General features: G+C 43.9%; 2 protein-coding genes and 1 non-coding gene across 3 annotated transcripts in view; 2 read left to right on the top strand and 1 right to left on the bottom strand.

Annotated features, from left to right (window-relative positions):
• Window positions 1-1231, bottom strand: part of POLR1A (RNA polymerase I subunit A) — a 29454-nt gene extending 28223 nt beyond the window's left edge. The window contains exons 1-2 of the mRNA XM_066317333.1: window positions 1112-1231; window positions 432-636 (exon numbers count right to left, since the gene is read on the bottom strand). Of these exons, the coding sequence (XP_066173430.1) occupies window positions 432-636; window positions 1112-1188 (282 nt within the window). The 5' untranslated portion in view covers window positions 1189-1231. The remainder of the gene's footprint in view (window positions 1-431; window positions 637-1111) is intronic.
• A 142-nt stretch (window positions 1232-1373) lies between these two features.
• Window positions 1374-17736, top strand: PTCD3 (pentatricopeptide repeat domain 3). The gene is made up of 24 exons (XM_066317319.1): window positions 1374-1480; window positions 2119-2168; window positions 2823-2862; window positions 3867-3912; window positions 4605-4673; window positions 5118-5222; window positions 5600-5723; window positions 6362-6480; window positions 6870-6943; window positions 7248-7335; window positions 7418-7478; window positions 7762-7844; window positions 8487-8631; window positions 9245-9295; window positions 10130-10213; window positions 11116-11144; window positions 11407-11510; window positions 12208-12286; window positions 12378-12468; window positions 13128-13213; window positions 14301-14449; window positions 15285-15326; window positions 16205-16363; window positions 17043-17736. The coding sequence occupies exons 1-24, from the start codon at window positions 1389-1391 to the stop codon at window positions 17125-17127; spliced, it is 2055 nt and encodes a 684-aa protein (XP_066173416.1). The 5' UTR covers window positions 1374-1388; the 3' UTR covers window positions 17128-17736.
• Window positions 7553-7694, top strand: LOC136360858 (small nucleolar RNA SNORD94). The gene has a single exon (XR_010743516.1). It is a non-coding gene; the product is annotated as a small nucleolar RNA SNORD94 (small nucleolar RNA).
• Window positions 17737-17800: the final 64 nt, after the last annotated feature.

The raw sequence follows: 17800 nt of genomic DNA, 5'->3' as shown, positions 1-17800 counted from the left end.
GCAGCTACTGTAAATAGTGAGATCAGCACCTCAAGAGGAAAATTCACCCCAGCTCAGGTTTGTTAAAAACTGGAAGAGTAGGCAGCTGTTCATGTGCAGATGCTGTTTAAAGGAAATGATAATTTTTACTGTGTCGTTCATTAAATAAAACACAACATCCTACAGTCAATCACATACTTTAGAATGAACATTCCTCCTCACCTGCCTGTCAATATTGAGTAAAACAACAGTTACAACAAAGTACATACTTTTTAGAATGTCTATTTGTATTGAACTATCATGACACAACAAAGCTTTTCTACTACATTTGCTGTTATTACACTTAAAAGAGAAAACAGATCTTGGCACGTTTACTATTTTCAAGGACTGCAACTACATGACAGCTCGGGCACCACCAATCCCTTTCGCCAGCAATAATTAAATGTACATACATCGAAGAAAAGGGGATTGTAGACAGTCAGAGGCAGCTCTATATGGCCAAAGTGTCCGGGGCAGTTGCTGAAGTTCTGCATGCAAGTTGCACACACTTCTTTGGAGTCTGGAGGTCCCAAGGCCAAGTCATACAGTCCGTTCACAGCCGGATTCCCCACATTATCCAGGTACTGAGGGTTTGTTATGGGTTTCACACTCAGCTTCCTGAAGTTGAAAGGAGAAGAGTAAAAATCAACGGCAGTAAACAGCTACTTGATAAGCACTTGAACAGTACAACTAATATGGGCATGTAGTATTTCTGCGATCTTCTCAATTGATGAAAATATCTTTCTGAGAGCATTTTGCGAATTCAATGTGAATGTGTGTATCATTGATTTCGTGATACAATGAGCAAAATCATTCATATCGCAGCAAATATTTCTTTTACATCTCTAGCCAATCTACGAAGAAATCACATAATTTTGTCAGTGTGTCCCCTCGAGCGGTGCGACACTTTTATATAAAAGCTCGGCTGCCGCCATCCCAGCAACCGGGCCACGGCTCAGCCGGACCACATGTCCCAGCATGCCGCGCGCCACAGTCCGCCGCAGCTCCCCGGCGCCCTGCCGCGGGGCACGCTGGGACTCGTAGTGCCCAGCAGCAACCGCACTGCTCGGGGTACGCACACATGGAGACTCACCTTATCTCCTCGGCCGTGTACATCCCGAAGGACACCCCAACCAGCCGCCGCCACGGAACCACTTTGGGCGGCCTCATGGCGAACGAGCAACTCTTTCCCGACCGACAGCTGATCCCGCTCTCCCGCTGGAAGCGCCGCGCCACGGGCAGCACCACGCGGTCCGGGCCGCGGGGGGGGCGGGGCCGGGCGGCACCACCGGCGCGGAGGGGCGGTCCCGGCCTCCCCCCGCTGGAGGAGTGGTGCCGTCCGCCTTCCCAGAGGACAGCGCGCGGGGAGCATGGCGGCGCGGCGGGTCGGGGCCGGCTGCTGGCAGCGGGCGCTGTGGCTGGGCCGGCGGTGCCGCCTCCCGGGCGGGCGGGAGAGCTACCGGTGAGGGACCGCCGCGCGGGAAGGGCCGTGTGCCGGCGGCACCGGGCAGCGATTGACGGACGGGCAGTGCCGCGTGTGTGGGGAGTGAGGCGGGAAAGGGTGCGCAGGCGCTGTGTGCGGTGGCGCGGCGTGGTCGAGGCGGCGTGGCAGGAGGGAGCTCCTTTTCTGAGGCTCTTAGCTGCTTTTGGACACCTTTCCCAGAGATCTTCCCTGGTTTGGGGCGGCTCGGAGCCTCCCTGGGAGGGTATTTGAGCGTTTAAGCAATTCCTAGAGCTACTACTCATGTCTAAAGTATTTTTTAAAGTGCTCTTTTCAGCGTGATCCTGTCTCTAAACCATGAGGTCTCTTTTTTTGTTTATGTCCATGATTTTCTTTCTAAGATGCACTGGTTCATGAAAACTACTTTAAAAATGTTATACCCCAATATTAAGTAACCACAGAGATTTTTTTGTAGTATAGTTTTTCACATATAGCTTCTTGTCTCTTGAAATGAGGGCCTTAAGAGAAGCATCAAATATAACGGTTATGGTAAAATTTTGGAGTTAGTAACATTGCCAGTTACTCTAATGCATTTCACTATTCTACTTTTGCTGTGTTAATGTGACTGCCATAAATTCAAACCCCTGGTTGTTTTATAGGAGCTCTTCAAGTAGTACTGCTCTTGGGAAGACTGTGGACAATTCTCAAGGTAAGATGTCTTCATTACTAGTTCCTTGCATACGTTTTTTAATCTCCAGACAACACAGTGTGTCAGGAGATAAAGATGTAAACACCGTCTTTCCTCTCGTTGGATTTTCTTTCTTCCTGTCTCCATTGTGCATAGATTTCGTGAATTAACTTGATTCCTTACCTCATCACCAATCAGCTTCATGTTCCAAAAGCATTAAGTGAGTTATGCAGCTCCTTGAAGCTACATTAGACTGTGGTTTTAAAATCCTTGATTTAGTACTTTCAGCTGGATCAGTTTAACTCATCAGTTTTTGTAGAATAAATAAATTGCTTGAGTTGGAAAAGACCTCTGAGGTAGTGGAGTCCAGTTCTTAACTCAGCACTGCCAAGGCACCTCTAAACCACATCCCTAAGTGCCACATCAGTATGTCCTAAATCCCTCCAGGGATGGTGACTCCCCTGTTCCAGTGCTTGACAACCCTTTCAGTGAAGAAATTTTTTTCCTAAAATCTGATCTAAATTTCAGCTGGTGCAACTTGAGGCCATTTGCACTTGTGCTATCACTTGTTACTTGGGAGAAAGATTGACCCCACCTCACTACAACTTCTGGGGTCAGAATTTTCTTTGGGCATCTCTTTATTTCTAATGACTATTTTAATATTGTTTCTCACAGTAACTCAAGAAGAAATTGTGCTCCCCCGAAGGAAAACATGGTAAGTGTTTAATTTTGGAATCTTTGCCTGGAAAAACAAATCAGTGTTAGACAGCTAAATGTAGTGTGTCCACCAAGTCTGAAAAAGAAAGTTGAGGTTCCTGTTTTCCTTGCTGCAATGTCCCACTAGTGATTTTCCTGCTGATTTGGAGCTCTGTGAATATTCTTGATTCTTACTCTCTGCAGATTATGTACACTGCGCTCTTGACATTTCTTTTAAAAACACTTACGACAACTGCATTTCTAAGCGTGGTTCTACTTCTTTGTAAAAGATGACATTTGCTAAAGATCTGTAAAGCCAAGTTCATTTGGCTGTTTGCATGTGAATGTGTTTCTTCCAGCAAAATAAAACTTGGTCATTGGTAGCTGACTGAATGAATCCTGCTTAGAAATCACACAACTGAACAAAACGTATTTAGTTGGGAGCACTTAACTTGGAATTGCATGACTGTACAGCAAAAATTAAGTTTATGGTATCAGCATGTAAAGGTAAAGTAAGGCCACCTTTACCTTACACTTTCACTGGCCTTTCCTTCTGTGCTTGAAACAACCGAAGTCTTAAGGTTCCACAGGCACAGGAGCCCTGAGAAACCTGGTTTTGGTTTGGGTTTTTTTTCTTGCAAAAACATGTCATGCAGAGTGACTTAATATATTTATTCCTCAGAGATGCTCTAGAAGCAGCATTCCAAGGAATTCTTTCTGTGTCTCTTCCCTATGATCTTCCTTTGATCATGTATTAGAAGGGCAGGGGTAATAGCTGAAAACATAGATGCTCTTCTGGTTTTCATCAAAATCTTTTTTCCCGGGGTTGTTAGAGAACTGAGACCATTTTTTCATTTTCTCTTTCTTTGTGAAAAGTGTTGTTTTCTTAGTGCAGCAAAAACCTTATCTCCTAGAACTGAAAATCTTGTGGGTCAGGATAATGTTGTGCTTGTTCTCCAAACAGTGTAATGCAGAGCATTCAAAGTCTGCAGCTGAGTGTTAATCAAGCTCCTTTGTGTTTAGGGATAAGCTTGCAGTGCTCCAGACCTTGGCTTCTACTGTGAACAGGGTGAGTGGTTCTGTGGGTCATGGACATGGGTCCCTTGTACCCAAGAGGCCTTTCGTTTCTACTTTGGCCATAAATGTGAGATGGGACTTTCACATCAGGGTTTTCCCTGTGGCTCAGGGTGTTTTGCTGTATCCTTAAAGCCTCATTTATGTGCTAAGAGACAGCTGCAGTTACCAGAGAAAGCTGCAGTGCTTTGGTAAGGCTTTCACTAACATAGGGAGCAAGTTGCTTCGCCAGTTCAGCTTCCCAATCTCAGTCCAGAAAGGCTTTAAAAAGTGCAATGAGTGTCTGCTCTCGCTAGGCAAAACCTGGAAATGCTGTGATGCTGTTCTTAAATCCCATCTATCTTGAATTCTGGGAATTGAATGAAAACTTGGCAAGGCCCATCAGCTTCTTGAGACTGTTAGGCTTGGGGTCCTACTTGCTTTGCAGAGCACTTGCTGTTTGATACGTTATAGGAGGGACCCTTTTTTGTCACCATGTTAGCCTCTGTATGTGTGTTTCTATAATGGAAGTATTTTTTAAACTATTTCCAAACAGGCTAAGCCTTTTTGAACAAAGGGAACTTTGTAAAATGTACATTTGAAGTGGTTATGATGGAAGAATTAATTGTGCCTTAAATTCCATGAGGCAGTGAGTTGTGCCTGTGCACATAACTCTAAACTTTACAATATGGGCTCTTCTTTCTACAGGATCCTACTGCTGCTCATTACATGTTCCAGGATGACCCTTTCTTGATGCCAAGAAATGCAGTTAATTCTGTAGGTATTTCATTTCACTTCCTTGATAGCTTCCCTCCTACTTTTGTCTACGCTGTGAATACTCTTACTTAACTGAAGCCTGAGTTTAATTACAAAAGAAAATGAAGTAGCAGATTGCTTTTACAATTTTCTCTCTAAGATGAGAGATGTTGTTGAGCTTGAGGTAGTAGTGCAGCATTTCAGATATCTGAACTGTGTCGCTTGACTAAATAACATGAGAGTAGAATAATACACTGGCATTTAAAAAAATAGACATTCTTATACTGGCATGAATACCAGAATTTTATATGGAATGTTGTCCCTGTGATTCGAGTAAGTTGAAAATTATACATGAGTTTAATTTGATCCCATCAGAATGTTCATTGTTGAAAAAAATGTTTCTCCTGATTTTCAGACTTGTAATTTGTGTATTTTTCCATCTTGTTCTGTCTCACTTCTGTGCAGCGTCTGTATTCATTGTCAAAGGAGTCTGGGAGAAATGCTGCGAAATACATCATAAAGAACTTTCCTCAGTATTTTGACAAGACATTTGCAGAGCCCAACATACCAGTAAGCTTTCTGCTTTTTGTTTTCATTGCATTTGTGCTTTGTCAGTGAAATCAACTGTTGGACTGATCAAAAACTAAGGAAAAAGTCTGTTTTGCAGACAGTATGAACAGAGTACTGTTATTTCCATTATGCTTTTGTAGTAGACATTTTTCCTTGGGAATTCAGTATCGTAGCAGGTTCTTGATAAAATATAAAAGTAAGATAAAAGTAAGAAGAGGAATGTTGTTTGGATGTTGCTTCCCAGCACAAAAGTGAGGGATGAGGATGTGTGTGGTCCTTATCACCAAAAGGAGTGCTGGAAGCAGTGTATTGAGTGAAGAGTGAGGATGTCTAGAGAGGGTTTGAGCTTATGACCGACTTGCACTGTTTGCTTTTAGTGCCTGATGCCCGAGGCTCTCACCCCCCAGACTGAAGGACTGAGTGAGGAAGCCTTAAGGGAGCGCATCCACCTCAGAATGGTGAAAGAGTCTGTGGACATGTTTGATCAGCTTCTACAGGCAGGTATGTGGTCACCTGCCACCTTCTGTCGGGGAGCTCTACTTAAATTGTGGCAAAAATACTTCAGGAGCTCAGGCTCTGGAGACGGTTTTTTGACTTCGTTGCTTCTTTTGCAACTGACTCTGGTCTGGTGAAGTGGTTCTCTAGAATTACTGGAGAATCTTCGCCACTGCTTGTCTGACATGTCACTTAGGTGATAAGGAAAACAAAATTTGTTGAACAGGAGGCAGATAAAATACTTCTGTTGGTTTTGAATCTGTTTCACAGAAAGTGAATCACATGAAGTGTTCTTCACAGCAGGGTGTATCCTAGGAAGAGTATTTATAAAGAGCACTAGAAATTTCAGATGCTGTGTTTGCTTGTGCTGCTGCACAGTTCTGGCTGCCAGCTGTCATTTCCCTCTACTTGGTCAGGAAAACTATCCTTTCAGCGGCTTCAGTAGAAAAACATACTCTAGTTCAGTGGTCTCCTGTGATGTGTGGGTTTGTGACAGTACTGGTGTCACAGCGGGGTTTGGGACCTGCTGGAGAATGTCTTTGTGTTGGGAGAGAGCAAACTGGTGTTCAGAGGTTTTCTGATACGGCTGTACAGTGATGAGTTCTTCACTTTCCCTGACTCTCATAAATTCTCATTTTCTGAAGGTACCCCTGTATCTCTGGAGACCACTAACAGCCTTTTAGATTTGTTATGCTTCTATGGAGGTGGTGAACCTAGACCTGAAAAAGAGCAGGAAGAAAAAGAAGGTCTGGAAGAACCAGAGGTATGAAAAACTTGTTGATCTTTATTTATTTCATACATTGTGGGAGTCTCTCAAGGTGACATCAAGACTTTTGCACTGTTTGCATGGGAGATGCCCTGAGGTGGATCAGATGCAGTCAACATTCCCAGGAGATACTTCTGTTGTAAGCATCCATGACTGACCTAGTAGCAGCAATAGTTTGTGTAAAGCTGTTAATATGTTTAATAACATAAACATTATTCTCTGTTTATTGCTTCTCGAATATTATGATAGAAATTATTCTAGCACAACCCATTAAAAACCACCTTTTGTCCATGCTACTGAACTTCAGTTTTGTTAACAAATCATGTCATTTGATGCTAAATCATAATTTAACTCTGAGAAACTTATTTTTGCAAAAATCTCTGCAGGTGAATGCTTCAGAACAAAAAGCTCCAAAGAAACGATTTCAAAGAAGTTCACAGTCATCTGGTCCCAAATGGAGGTATAGAAAATGTTGCCTGTATTCCATGGGTTGTGCACTTGTTGTTACAAAACAGACCTAAGTCTTTGAGCAGCCCATACTCCCAGGTGTTACTTTATTAAATAAACTTGTGTTTGCTGAGCTTTTAAAGTGTTTGTGGAAATCTGTGTAGGTGATTTGTGGGCTAGTTTCAAGTATCACAAATGTGATATATGAATGTCAGTCTTTGGGGGTACAGCCCTTATTTTGTTCTGCATGTTGAATCCTTCTCCTAAGGGTATCTTTTATTTGGTTCTTTAACATTTATCTTGTTCATTGGTTCTAGGGAGAACAACCATGCTGAAAGGATATTTAAGATAATGCCAGAGAGGAATGCACACTCCTATTGCACAATGATTCGTGGGATGGTGAAGGTAGAGTTATTCTTCAGTGCTGAGCATTTTTCCAGCTTGTGAGATCTCACATAGTCAGAAGTGGTTTTTTTGGTTTTTGCAGCATGAGGCGTATTCTAAAGCTTATGACACGTACATAGACTTGCTGAATGAAAGGCACAAGGGTGAGTGTCTCCTGGTTGTACTTTGTGGTCTCCTGAGCACAGAAAGCCCCTGTTGGGCACAGGAGTGTTTGTTCATGGCAGTGATGATTGGCGCAGGGGTACGGACCTCAGCTGGATCATGGGAGCTGAATGCAAACCTGTAATTCCAGAGCAGCTGGCGTGTGGCTGGCTCACTGGAAACTGGTTTGCATGAGACTTTGCCAGAAACTGAGCCATGCTAGAACAAACTCTTTCCTGTAGGCTATAAATTGTCATTTAACATGGATTATCTGACATTTTCCAGCTGATGTGCACACCTTCAACGCTCTGATCAGAGCAGTCCCATATCTAAAGGACAGGTTCACAGAAAGGTGGGAATTAGCCAAGGTAAGGAGGGTAGAGGAAAAGAGATGGGGAAGTGGTGTGGAAGGATCTGCCTTATAAGTAAAATTTTGCAGTTGTTGAAGGACCAAAAGCACGAACTTCGTTGCCAGATACTAACCTCTGCTGTAAAGGAAGTACAGTAGTTTAAATGGAAAAGATAACTGTGGAGGAATGGCAAATGTGAAAAATCCAACCTTGCCTTTACAGAGTGATTTGCCTTGTGAGAATGTACCTGATCCAGGAACTGCCTGGACAGGAAAATTGGGGAAGTTTCTGCTGGGAGATAAAATAAATGAAGAATTTTAGATAAATATTCTTTGAATTTTATTTCATGGTATTGTGACAGAAATGGAATTTTGAATTTTAATGACACATCAGTAAGGAAAAGCATTATGTAACTATAAAATTTTTCCATTTTGTTCTAGAGACAATTGTCTGAGATGTATTCTGATGTAATGTAGCTTTGGGGTTTGGTCATTAAAAATTAGACAGTACATCCTTAATAAATAATCAGTTAAAGCAGAGTTGTTCACTTGAAGGGGGTGAGAAGGATTAAGTTGAAGAACTGTAGTCTAACCCACCTGAAAGCTGAACTGTGATCCCCATAACATGTGAAGTACTAAGGATTTGGGGTTTTGTTTTCAGGACTTCCTGACTCAAATGGCTCAACAGAAAGTGCAACCAACTCTGCTAACTTTTAATTCTGTACTGAAGAGTCTGAGAAGATGTGGTGGTGTGGGCAGAACTATGTCTTTGTTGGTATTAAAGGAAATGGAAGCACTTGATATAGGTAAGAGAACCAGAGTATTTATTATATGCAATGGGTATGATATTCCAGTGCCGCCTTCAGAGCAGAACAGTTGACGTAGGGGTTCAGCTCCACACAACATGGTGATGATTCCCTGATTCCAAGGGAGATGTACTTCACAAGCCACTCAAACCAGTGCAAATCTATAGGTCTCTATCTCTACAGAAAAAAGGTTTTGATCTCGATGATTTTTTTTTTCTTCCAAGTAAGTATTGCAGAAACAGAGTATCTGCATAATTGATTTGATGTCCTGTGGGGTGTGCTTTGTCCTGGTAACATGCTTGTTGATAGGCTAAAGATTACATTCATGAGCAGAAGGGAAACTAGCTATGAAGTACTTTTTATTGTAATTTAAAGCAGGGAAGCTTGGCTGCTCCCCATAGAAATAGGATGCTCCAACTGGTGGTCCAGTGTTGGATATCACCACTCCCAGGCGTGTGTACATGAGGTCTGCTCCAGCATTAGGGTGGGCAGGGGGAGATACTATAATAAATTTATGCATGCTGCCTGACTGGAGGAGCAGACTGTGTATTAGAGCTGTGGCATGAAGCTCAGCCAGGAATGTTGCAGTAACTGCAATGATTTTGCTTTCCAGAGCCCAGCCTTGCGTCCTATGATCATCTCCTCTCCGTGTATTACAAAGGCGGTACGTGCGCTGTCAGCTGGGCCAGGAACGTGCCGTGTGTAGCAGCTGCTTTGACGCTTTCCACATGGGATGGGTGAAGGCGGTTCACTTACGGATTGATAGCCAACCTTTTATGGGTGTGATCTTGGTGTTCTCTGTACTGCCTGATTCTGCTGGGGTGAAAAAAAAGGATAACCTCATACAGGGAGCAAACGCTATTGAATCACTGTGGAGCCTGGGTCTGACCCCAGGGTGTGGGATTTCATACTGTGCTCCTCACAGGGAGGAAATTGCACAGGGAGTTTGTTCCTGAAACAGTTCTGTGCATTAGAGCTGTTGTGAAAAACAGCTGTGTTAGAAGGCAGGAACACAACTTTTCAAGATCCCATGCCCACAGATTTTTGGCGTAGCAAGAGAGTCGGCAGAGTAGCCATAACTGTAGTCCTTGTGTTTTAAGAAATGTAAAGGAATTGCTCTGGAGTCTCTCTGTGTTTATTTCTGGGGTTTGGAGGTCTGTTTTGTTTTTTGTTTTCCCCCTTTTAAATTTTTGTTTATGAAATGCTTTGCTTTTTCCAGTGCAGCCTTCTAACAGACAAACTTCCAGGCCTGTTTCCTTGCTAGAAGGCATTTCTACTTTTCTGAATCTGCCCTAGTGTGCTGTGGAAATCTAGCAATAGCAGGGCAAATTTTAGAGCAAATTAAATTGCAGCTGGTGTGGAGCACCACAGAAATTACATTTGTTTAAAATGATACTACTTGTTCCCAATTTCATATTGTATTTGCAGACTGATGCTCTTCACTAGGAAGTGCTTGGTACAACTGAGATGTGATGATGTTTGTCTCTTTGTCCCACAGTTGATGCTCCATCATCAGACATCATCTCTGAGGTGTTAAATGAGGTTGAAAAGCGAAGTTTCACTGCCCAGGACCCTGATGATGGTAAGGACTTCAAGCTTGGGTGAAAAGGTACCTGTGAATGTCAAGTAGTTTTACGTGGCTAGGATAAATGCATGCAGCTTGCTTCTCTCAGTCCCTTCTGATATTTCTGGAGACAAAGAAGTGCAAATTCCAGTGCTAGGAATTGTGCTGTGTGTTGCTGCCCTGGCTTCTGTGTGGAAGTAGGTGTGTAGCTTGTGTGAATGAGCGTTTTAAGTCCATGTGATAAAAAATCCTGGGTTTATTTACAAGATCAGTTTAAGGAGGAGCAGTTTCATGAAATTATGCATGAGGTGAATGGCAGGTTTTTGTTGTGGGTGTGGTGTGAATTTTCCTATTTTAGTTCTTCCTAATCCTGTTCAGTAAATTTCATGGAATAAAACTTCATGGAAATTGGAGTGTGGGTCTGTAGGAGGGGTGTAGCCTGAACATCCCATGGGTTACTGGCTTGTTCTGCATTCTGTATGTACAAGCTCATAAGCCTTTCTCTAAGTTTGGAAGCAGATGCAGCTTCCATCTGAAGATACATTTGGCAGAAAAAGGTCTCTGGACAGTGTAGTGGAGTGTTGAAAGCCACTCTTTATCAGCTTTCTTTTTGTCTTTGGAAGGATTCTTGGAAATAGCATGTTGTTCCTCTCCTTCCTTAGAATCTGTCCTGCTAGGTGTGTTAAACTGTTTCTGTGCTCTAAGTTGTTGCTAGACCTGTATAAAATACCCCACCCAACTCATGCCACACCAAAAGACAAAGAGGAAAGTGAAGAGCTCTGCTATATTGTCAAACTGAGCTACAGATTGAGTTTCTAATTGAACATACCTCATCCATCTGCTGGGAGGGTGGGTTAATGAGCTGCTTTATGTCTCCTTGGAAGCTTGAAGTTAACAGACTCTTGTTTGCTCCCTTTCAGCCAGCTTTTTTACCACCGCCATGCAAGTGGTAAGTGCCTCTTCCTTGCCATCAGAATTCCTTTGAGCCCCTCCAGCTGTTGGAGAATTGCCTGTGAGTTTACATCCTGTCATACAAGGTTTAGCTTTCAATATCTCCCATTTTCATCTGTGCTCATCACCTCCTGTAACTTTCTGCCATAATTCTGCGGTTCTTTTCTTGACTCCTCCCTAACTGGTAATTCGCATGCACCTCTGTGAGTTTTGTGAGTTACATTTGGTAACAGCTTTCAAATCTGACTGGTTTATTGCAGTGCTGTGATCTTAAGGATATCAACCTTGCCTATCAGGTAAATAAGGCACTGGAAAAGGGAGACAACTGGAAATTCTTGGATGTGGATAGGTTGAACATATATTGGTGAGTGAAGTGGAGGTTATATTCAGCATCTTGTATGTTGTTATGGGCTTCAATACAGATTAGGATTCAGACATTGAGCACCAGCTGGTTACTGTATGTCCAGTTTGGGAATTAGATCCTTCATAAGAGCAGTGATTGCTTAGGATTTATTTTCAGTTTGTGGCCTTTGAACTGAAATCCAGTGTCTTGGAGCATTAGTTTATCTCAACACCCATCCAACTAGAACAGCCAGTTGTGGGTTCTACCATTCTGTTGTGTACCCAGGATGGCAGCTTTGGAGGTAACACCAGAACAGCATAATTTCTTTGTGTAGGGATGTTTTCCTAGTCAGTGCCCTGGGTCAAGGACTCGGGCTTGTCTTGTGAACTTGCATGAGTAACAAGGTTAGTTTAGTTCAGTTCTTATATCCAAAAGTTGCATTTGAGACAGTCAGGTACCTTAAAACTGGCATCAGGCAGGAAGATTGCTTTTTTTTTAATATATTTTAAAACACAGTGGTCTAATGAGTCCTGCTAATAGTGTCAGCATTAAGCTGTTGTGAGAAACAATGCTGCTTTTCTGGTTGCACGGAGTGTTACAATGAGTAAAATTTCCTTGATTGCAATATAAATCTGATCAGCACACTATCATTTGCTGTACTTCTGTATGGTTTGCTTGATCTAATCATCACTGACTAGGACCTTTTTTTTCTCTCTAGGTCAAAATTCTTTTCATTGTTGTGCATGATGGAACAAATTGAGGTGGTGTTGAAGTGGTACAAAGAAATGTCATCTTCAGTAAGTGTGTACCAGGGTAAGAGCTGCAGAACTTTTGCATGGAGAAATGGAGCAGTCACAGGTGACTGAAATGATTCTCTTCCTTCATCAGCTCTTCTATCCAACTCCTAAAAATATATTGGACCTCCTTCAAGCACTGGATGCAGCCAACCAGTTGGAAGTGATCCCTTCAGTCTGGGAAGGTCAGTGATGGCCACATGGCTTTGTAGGCAGTTTGTCTGACAAATACCAGGAGCATTGCAAAGTGGGAGCTACTTTGGAAACCTCCCATTGCTTGGAGTAGCCATAAGAAGGTGCAGTGCTTGCCTGCGGTATCGAATCACCTGCACCTTCTGCAGATCCTTGGTTAAGATTTAATCTGGCCCCCAAAAACTAAAAAGAATGCGAGTCACTCCTTAGTCCTCAGCAGACAGTGGTGGAGGGTTCTGGCTGTGGAAGGTTGTGGGCCTCACTGTCCAGCAGCAGTTCAGGTCCATGTTCCCCCTGAGGACTGGTAATTGAAGTTACAGTGCTCTGTGTGTTGTTCCCTCCCTGCTGTGACAGGGTCATCAGCACCACCAGGATGGTCAGAGCTGGGGACCTCAAAGGCCGTTATCAAGGAGAGTAGTTGGGCTGTCACCCAGAAATCTTGAGACCAGCAGGGAAGGAAAGAAGAAATCAGATTAGTTCATGTATTTGCTGCACAGGATCTGATAATGAGGGGAAAGAAAGGGAACTCAGTATGACCTGCTCAGTCATGGAGAATGGCTCTGCCTTATTAAATTGTGCTGACCATATTGCCAGGACTTGGGAACAGGGGTACTAGTCACACCTACCAACTACTGCCTCTCTCTCTGAACAGATGTGAAACAGCTGGGGTTTGGCAGGAGACAGGACCTTTTGGAAGAGTTCTTGTCTTTGATGAGCAGGGACCAGCACCCCAGTGAGGTAAGAAAGTGGATAACACCCATGAACAGCTAAGCCCCCACACAGCTTGCTTGCTCACTCCACCCCTGTGAGATGGTGGAACTGTAAAAAGGCAAAACTCAAGGATGGTGGACAGTAAAAGGGCAAAACTCAAGCTCTGTTACCATTTCCCATCACAGGCAGGTGTTCAGCCATCCCTAGGAAAGCCAGGCTGCCAGAAAGCTCATGTATAACAGTTACTTGGGAAGTCAAACAACCATCACTGCAACTGTATCCCCCATTCCTGCTTTTCCCATCTTTAGCTGCTGAGCATGACATCCTGTGTAGTCTGAAATATCCCTTGGGTCATTTAGGGTCAGCTGTCCTTGAGGTGTCCCCTCCCAGCTCCTTGTTGTCCCACACACCTTGTGCACCCCCAGCCCACCCCCTGGTGGGGGGAGCCTTGATGCTCTTTAGGCACTGCCTGGCAACAATAAAAATATCCCTGTCTTATCATCACACTTTCAATCTTAAATATAAAACACAGCCCCACAGAAAGAAAGAAGAAACTCTGAAGAAATTTAACTTTCTCCCAGCCAAAACCAGCTCAGAAGCTCAGTAGAAAATGGAGGTGTCTCCCCAGACTGTTGGTATCTCTGGTTAGTCCTAGAGATCCAGTTCCAGTGTATCTGCCACTGCAGATTTCCAGATCAACGTGAGCTTATCCAGGCCTGCTAAATCCTTTGGATTGTCTTCAACCTATAAAGAAACCTCAAATTAACAGAGCAGGATCCCTTCTTACTAGGGTTTGGAGAAGTAATGCAGCCCAACCAGCCACATCTCTGGGGAAGCACATGGCAAAATTTCAGGGATTTTTGCCAAGGATTTCGTTGCAGTAATTGCTTTCTTAAGCTGAAGGGTGTTGAAGGCAGATCCCTGCAAGGCCACCTTGGAGCTTGCCTAGTGGGGACAGTTGCCCTGACAGAAGTGACAGATTTGTCTCCCAGGGTTAACTCCACAAATTTAAATCACATACAGAGCAAACCTATGGGAGCTGCAGGAGAAATTGCACTGTAAAGCTTCTGTTAATTTCAGAGGTTTTGTTCTTCATAGCACAATGTTTTTACAGATTCAGCTGGCGTTTGCCAAGTGTGCTGAAGAAATCAAAGCTGTCCATGAGCCTGCTGGGCAGGTGCAGGTCCCGTTGGAGTGGACAGGGAGTGCTCTGGGCAATGTCGTGGTGCTGTTTGCCAGGGCTGGGAGGACCCAGGATGCCTGGTACGTGTGGGCTCTCAGCACTGGGCTTGCTGACACTGCAACTCAAGGCTTAGTCACAAAGAGCAAAAGCTGATGACGGATGCCTTGGAATGCCAGTGCAGACAAGGGGAGGAGATAAAGCCTGCAGGGAATGTGATTTTTTTTTTTCCTTTGTTACTGTTCCTTCTTGACACCAAGTTACAGCTCTCTGTCTTAAAAATGGTGGAGAAACTAATGTAGTGTCTTGTGTAGAGCTTTGTGCAGCTGCTTATGGCAAAGTGTGGTCTGACAGTCACGTCTCTGAGCACTGCTGAGTGTCCACAACTCGCTATTTTCTGGTTTTTAGAACTCTTTGGAATTCAAACTGATAAAGAGATTAATTAGTTTAATTATTTTTTTTATTAGCAGCCCTAATTAAAACTCTAAATAGGCTGGGTTTAATAGCTAGAATTTACTGACCTACTTGAACTTAAAATACAGAGTAAAATGTCTAGCTTCAAATCTAAGGTTCTGAGCTATTTTCTGTTAAATACAAATGTTACATGTACAGTGATTCATTTGAAACAAAGAAGTAGCAACAAGAGTATTTTAAACTACTACAAATATGTAGTATTTTAAAGGAAAATGGCCATCAGCTACACTTACCATTTTTTGCAGAGTTTAAGATACCTTGTATTTAACTAATCAGTGAAGTTAGCTGGTACAGATTGCATTTGCATGGATACAGCATGGCATCCATGGGGAAGATTGTTTCATCAGTTTGGGCTTACCTGTGTTTCAGTGGAGGCTCATCCAAGAGGTTGAGTATCTGCTCCTGTTATGTGGTGGTTTTAAATTTTTGTTTTCTTTTGAATAGGAAAATGATGGAGTGTTTCCAGAAAACTAATAGGATTCCCACGTAAGTATTTTTAGGTTCTGCAGTTACTGAGTCTCCTCTTTGGCTGAGATCCTGGTTTTCTGTTCTGGGATGAAGGAATAGTTTGGGATGAAAAGGAATTTTAAAGGTCAGGTAGTCCAACCTCCAGTTGTAACTGATAATAGTGGTCCATTTACTTCCAGAACATGAATGTGTCTGTCCCTGTGAGCATGGCTGTTCATTTATCCAGTGGCACTATTCAAAGAGCTTTCTGTCTCAAAACATATTGAAAGTGCAAAGTGGGAGGGGGTGAAGTGGTATGTCGCTGAAGCTCTGGGCCATGGAGAGCAGTGCCAGTGATGAACTCAGCAGTGCAAATCAGTCTGAGCAGGTCTCCCAAACATCTCATTTCCCACATGCTCAGAAATACTCCAGTATGCTCTTAACCAAGCCTAGGTGTTTCCAAGGGGCCTGGATTTCTGAAGACAAGTTTATCAAATCAAATGCCAAATCTTAAGTGGTTCTCCATTAGGCTACACCAGATTGCTTGTCTCAGGATTCTGGAGGAGAGAAATGTTTGAAGTAGAACACAACTTGTAAGGAATACTAATGGGTCTTGTTTGGGTGTGGGTTTTTTTTTAAATGAAGTTGGAGCTTGCCCCAGTGAACACCATGAGGGTGTGTGGTACCAAAAGCTACACAGCTAGCAGCACTCTGCCTGCTCTCTTCTGCTGGGACAAGAATTCCCCAAGTTACCACACAGCCTTCCCCCTCTGTACTAGAGGGTGAAGTTCCTGGCAGGAGTAGAGATGGACTGGTTGATCTGAAAATGTCACCTTCTCTCCCTCTCTGAAGCATGGGCTGTAAATTAATGGGCATCTCTCCTGTGACCTGAGAACAGTCACCCTTTGCCTTTGCAGTGACAAGGTGATGGACGAGTTCTTGAACTGTGCTAAGCAAACCAATTGCCCAGATGAGGCAATTAAGATGGTAAAGCTGGCAGCATCCCTTGGGCTTCTTTCATCTCAAAGGCTGAAAAGCAGAACAGAGGAGGAATTTGAACTCTCTGAAACACAGAAGTAAGTTGGAATTATTTCATGTTATTGCTGAAGGGGTACAGTAGACAGGGTCTGACAAGGGAGCAGACAACTGGCTTCAGAATGATGTGCTGGTGTGTTTACTCCAGGATGGAAATGCCCCCTCAGTTTCTGAGTCCATGCTGTATCCATCCCACCTAGGAGGGAAGGCAATTTCCCATGGTGGGGTTAGTCTAATGCACTGCTCAGTCCTGTTACCACCTTTCTTTCCTGGAATCTTTTCCTAGTTGGGTCTGGTTGCCAGAAGACACCACTGCAGCCCAGTAGAAGCAGGGAGCTGGGTGGTACAGGATAGCCCTGTATGTGGCTGTCAGGTTCTGAGGTTTGTGTTCACCTCTCGCTGCACTGCTCCAGCCAAGCCCAGATGATCCTCAGATGGTGTTCAGGGCTTGAGGGACCCCAGTTTTGGAGCCAGGTGTGCTCCAAGGGAATAAATACAGGCCCAGTACCCCTGACAGCTGGCTGAGCACTTTGAGGGAACTGAAGGAGTTGGCTTTTCCAAGAGGATGTGCTTCCACCAGATGCTGCGTGCACTTGTCCTTTGTGGACAGCAGGCATTAGACAGCCCATAATGTTCTCTGTGTTGGCCTTGTGTTTTGGGATCTCTTTTCAAGCAGAAGTCACAACAGGTGACTGATGACTCATGTGTTTGACATCACAGGAAGGCACTGGAGAGCATCAAGTGGGATGGAGACAGCAGCGATAGCGATAGTGACAGTGACAGTAGTGACAGTGACCGCGAGTAGCTGTCCCTCTCGTCTTCCTCTTGGGAAAAATTGGGAGCAGCGGTTGCCATGATACCAGGAGGCTTTGGAAGGAGTGGAATTACTGAAGGAATGTCTTCTGGGAGGTGCTGCAGCACTGATGAACACTCTGAGTGTTCTGATATGGGACCTGCTTGGCAAGACACCGTCCTCATGTGCCAGCTGGAAGCTGTCAAATCTTGGTAATGTGGAACACAGCGTGGGCTACCCAGGTCTCCTGCCCAGCACCCCTGCAAGAGCTGGCTCCTGATTAAAAAAAAACATCACTGAGGGTGGAGGGCTGCAGGCAGAGGGAGGTTGTGCACCCTGGAGGCTGCTCAGGCAGGCACAAGACTTCCACAGCTTGAGCAAGACTTCTCATGGGCCTCCTGTCACTCGACCCTGCACCAGAGGTAATTCCTTTCCATCTAATTTTGCTGAGCTACTGAAATACTGAGTTTACTCTGGATATAAACACTGAAGTAATGCAATACTCAGCACCTGTGGTGTTATTCCTCATCTTTTTGGTGTTTTGGGACAGGTGTTGGACTGTAGATGTTAAATTACACTTTGTACAGCTGGAGACTGTCTCTAATAAATGGCTGACATTAAGCTGGCTGTATTCTTATAATCCTTGAGCAAAAACTATGGTTGAACTGGTTTGCCTTTCTGGTAG

The sequence above is a fragment of the Sylvia atricapilla genome, chromosome 4, assembly GCF_009819655.1.
Source record: "Sylvia atricapilla isolate bSylAtr1 chromosome 4, bSylAtr1.pri, whole genome shotgun sequence".
Taxonomy (NCBI): domain Eukaryota; kingdom Metazoa; phylum Chordata; class Aves; order Passeriformes; family Sylviidae; genus Sylvia; species Sylvia atricapilla.
This window is presented reverse-complemented; position numbering and strand designations above follow the sequence as displayed.

Bases quoted from the DNA above. Each gene is read 5' to 3' on its own strand.
- PTCD3 (XM_066317319.1), top strand. From the start codon at position 1,389: ATGGCGGCGCGGCGGGTCGGGGCCGGCTGCTGGCAGCGGGCGCTGTGG. The intron at 2,169-2,822 runs GTAAGATGTCTT...TGTTTCTCACAG, and splicing joins GACTGTGGACAATTCTCAAG to TAACTCAAGAAGAAATTGTG. The intron at 6,481-6,869 runs GTATGAAAAACT...AAATCTCTGCAG, and splicing joins AAGGTCTGGAAGAACCAGAG to GTGAATGCTTCAGAACAAAA.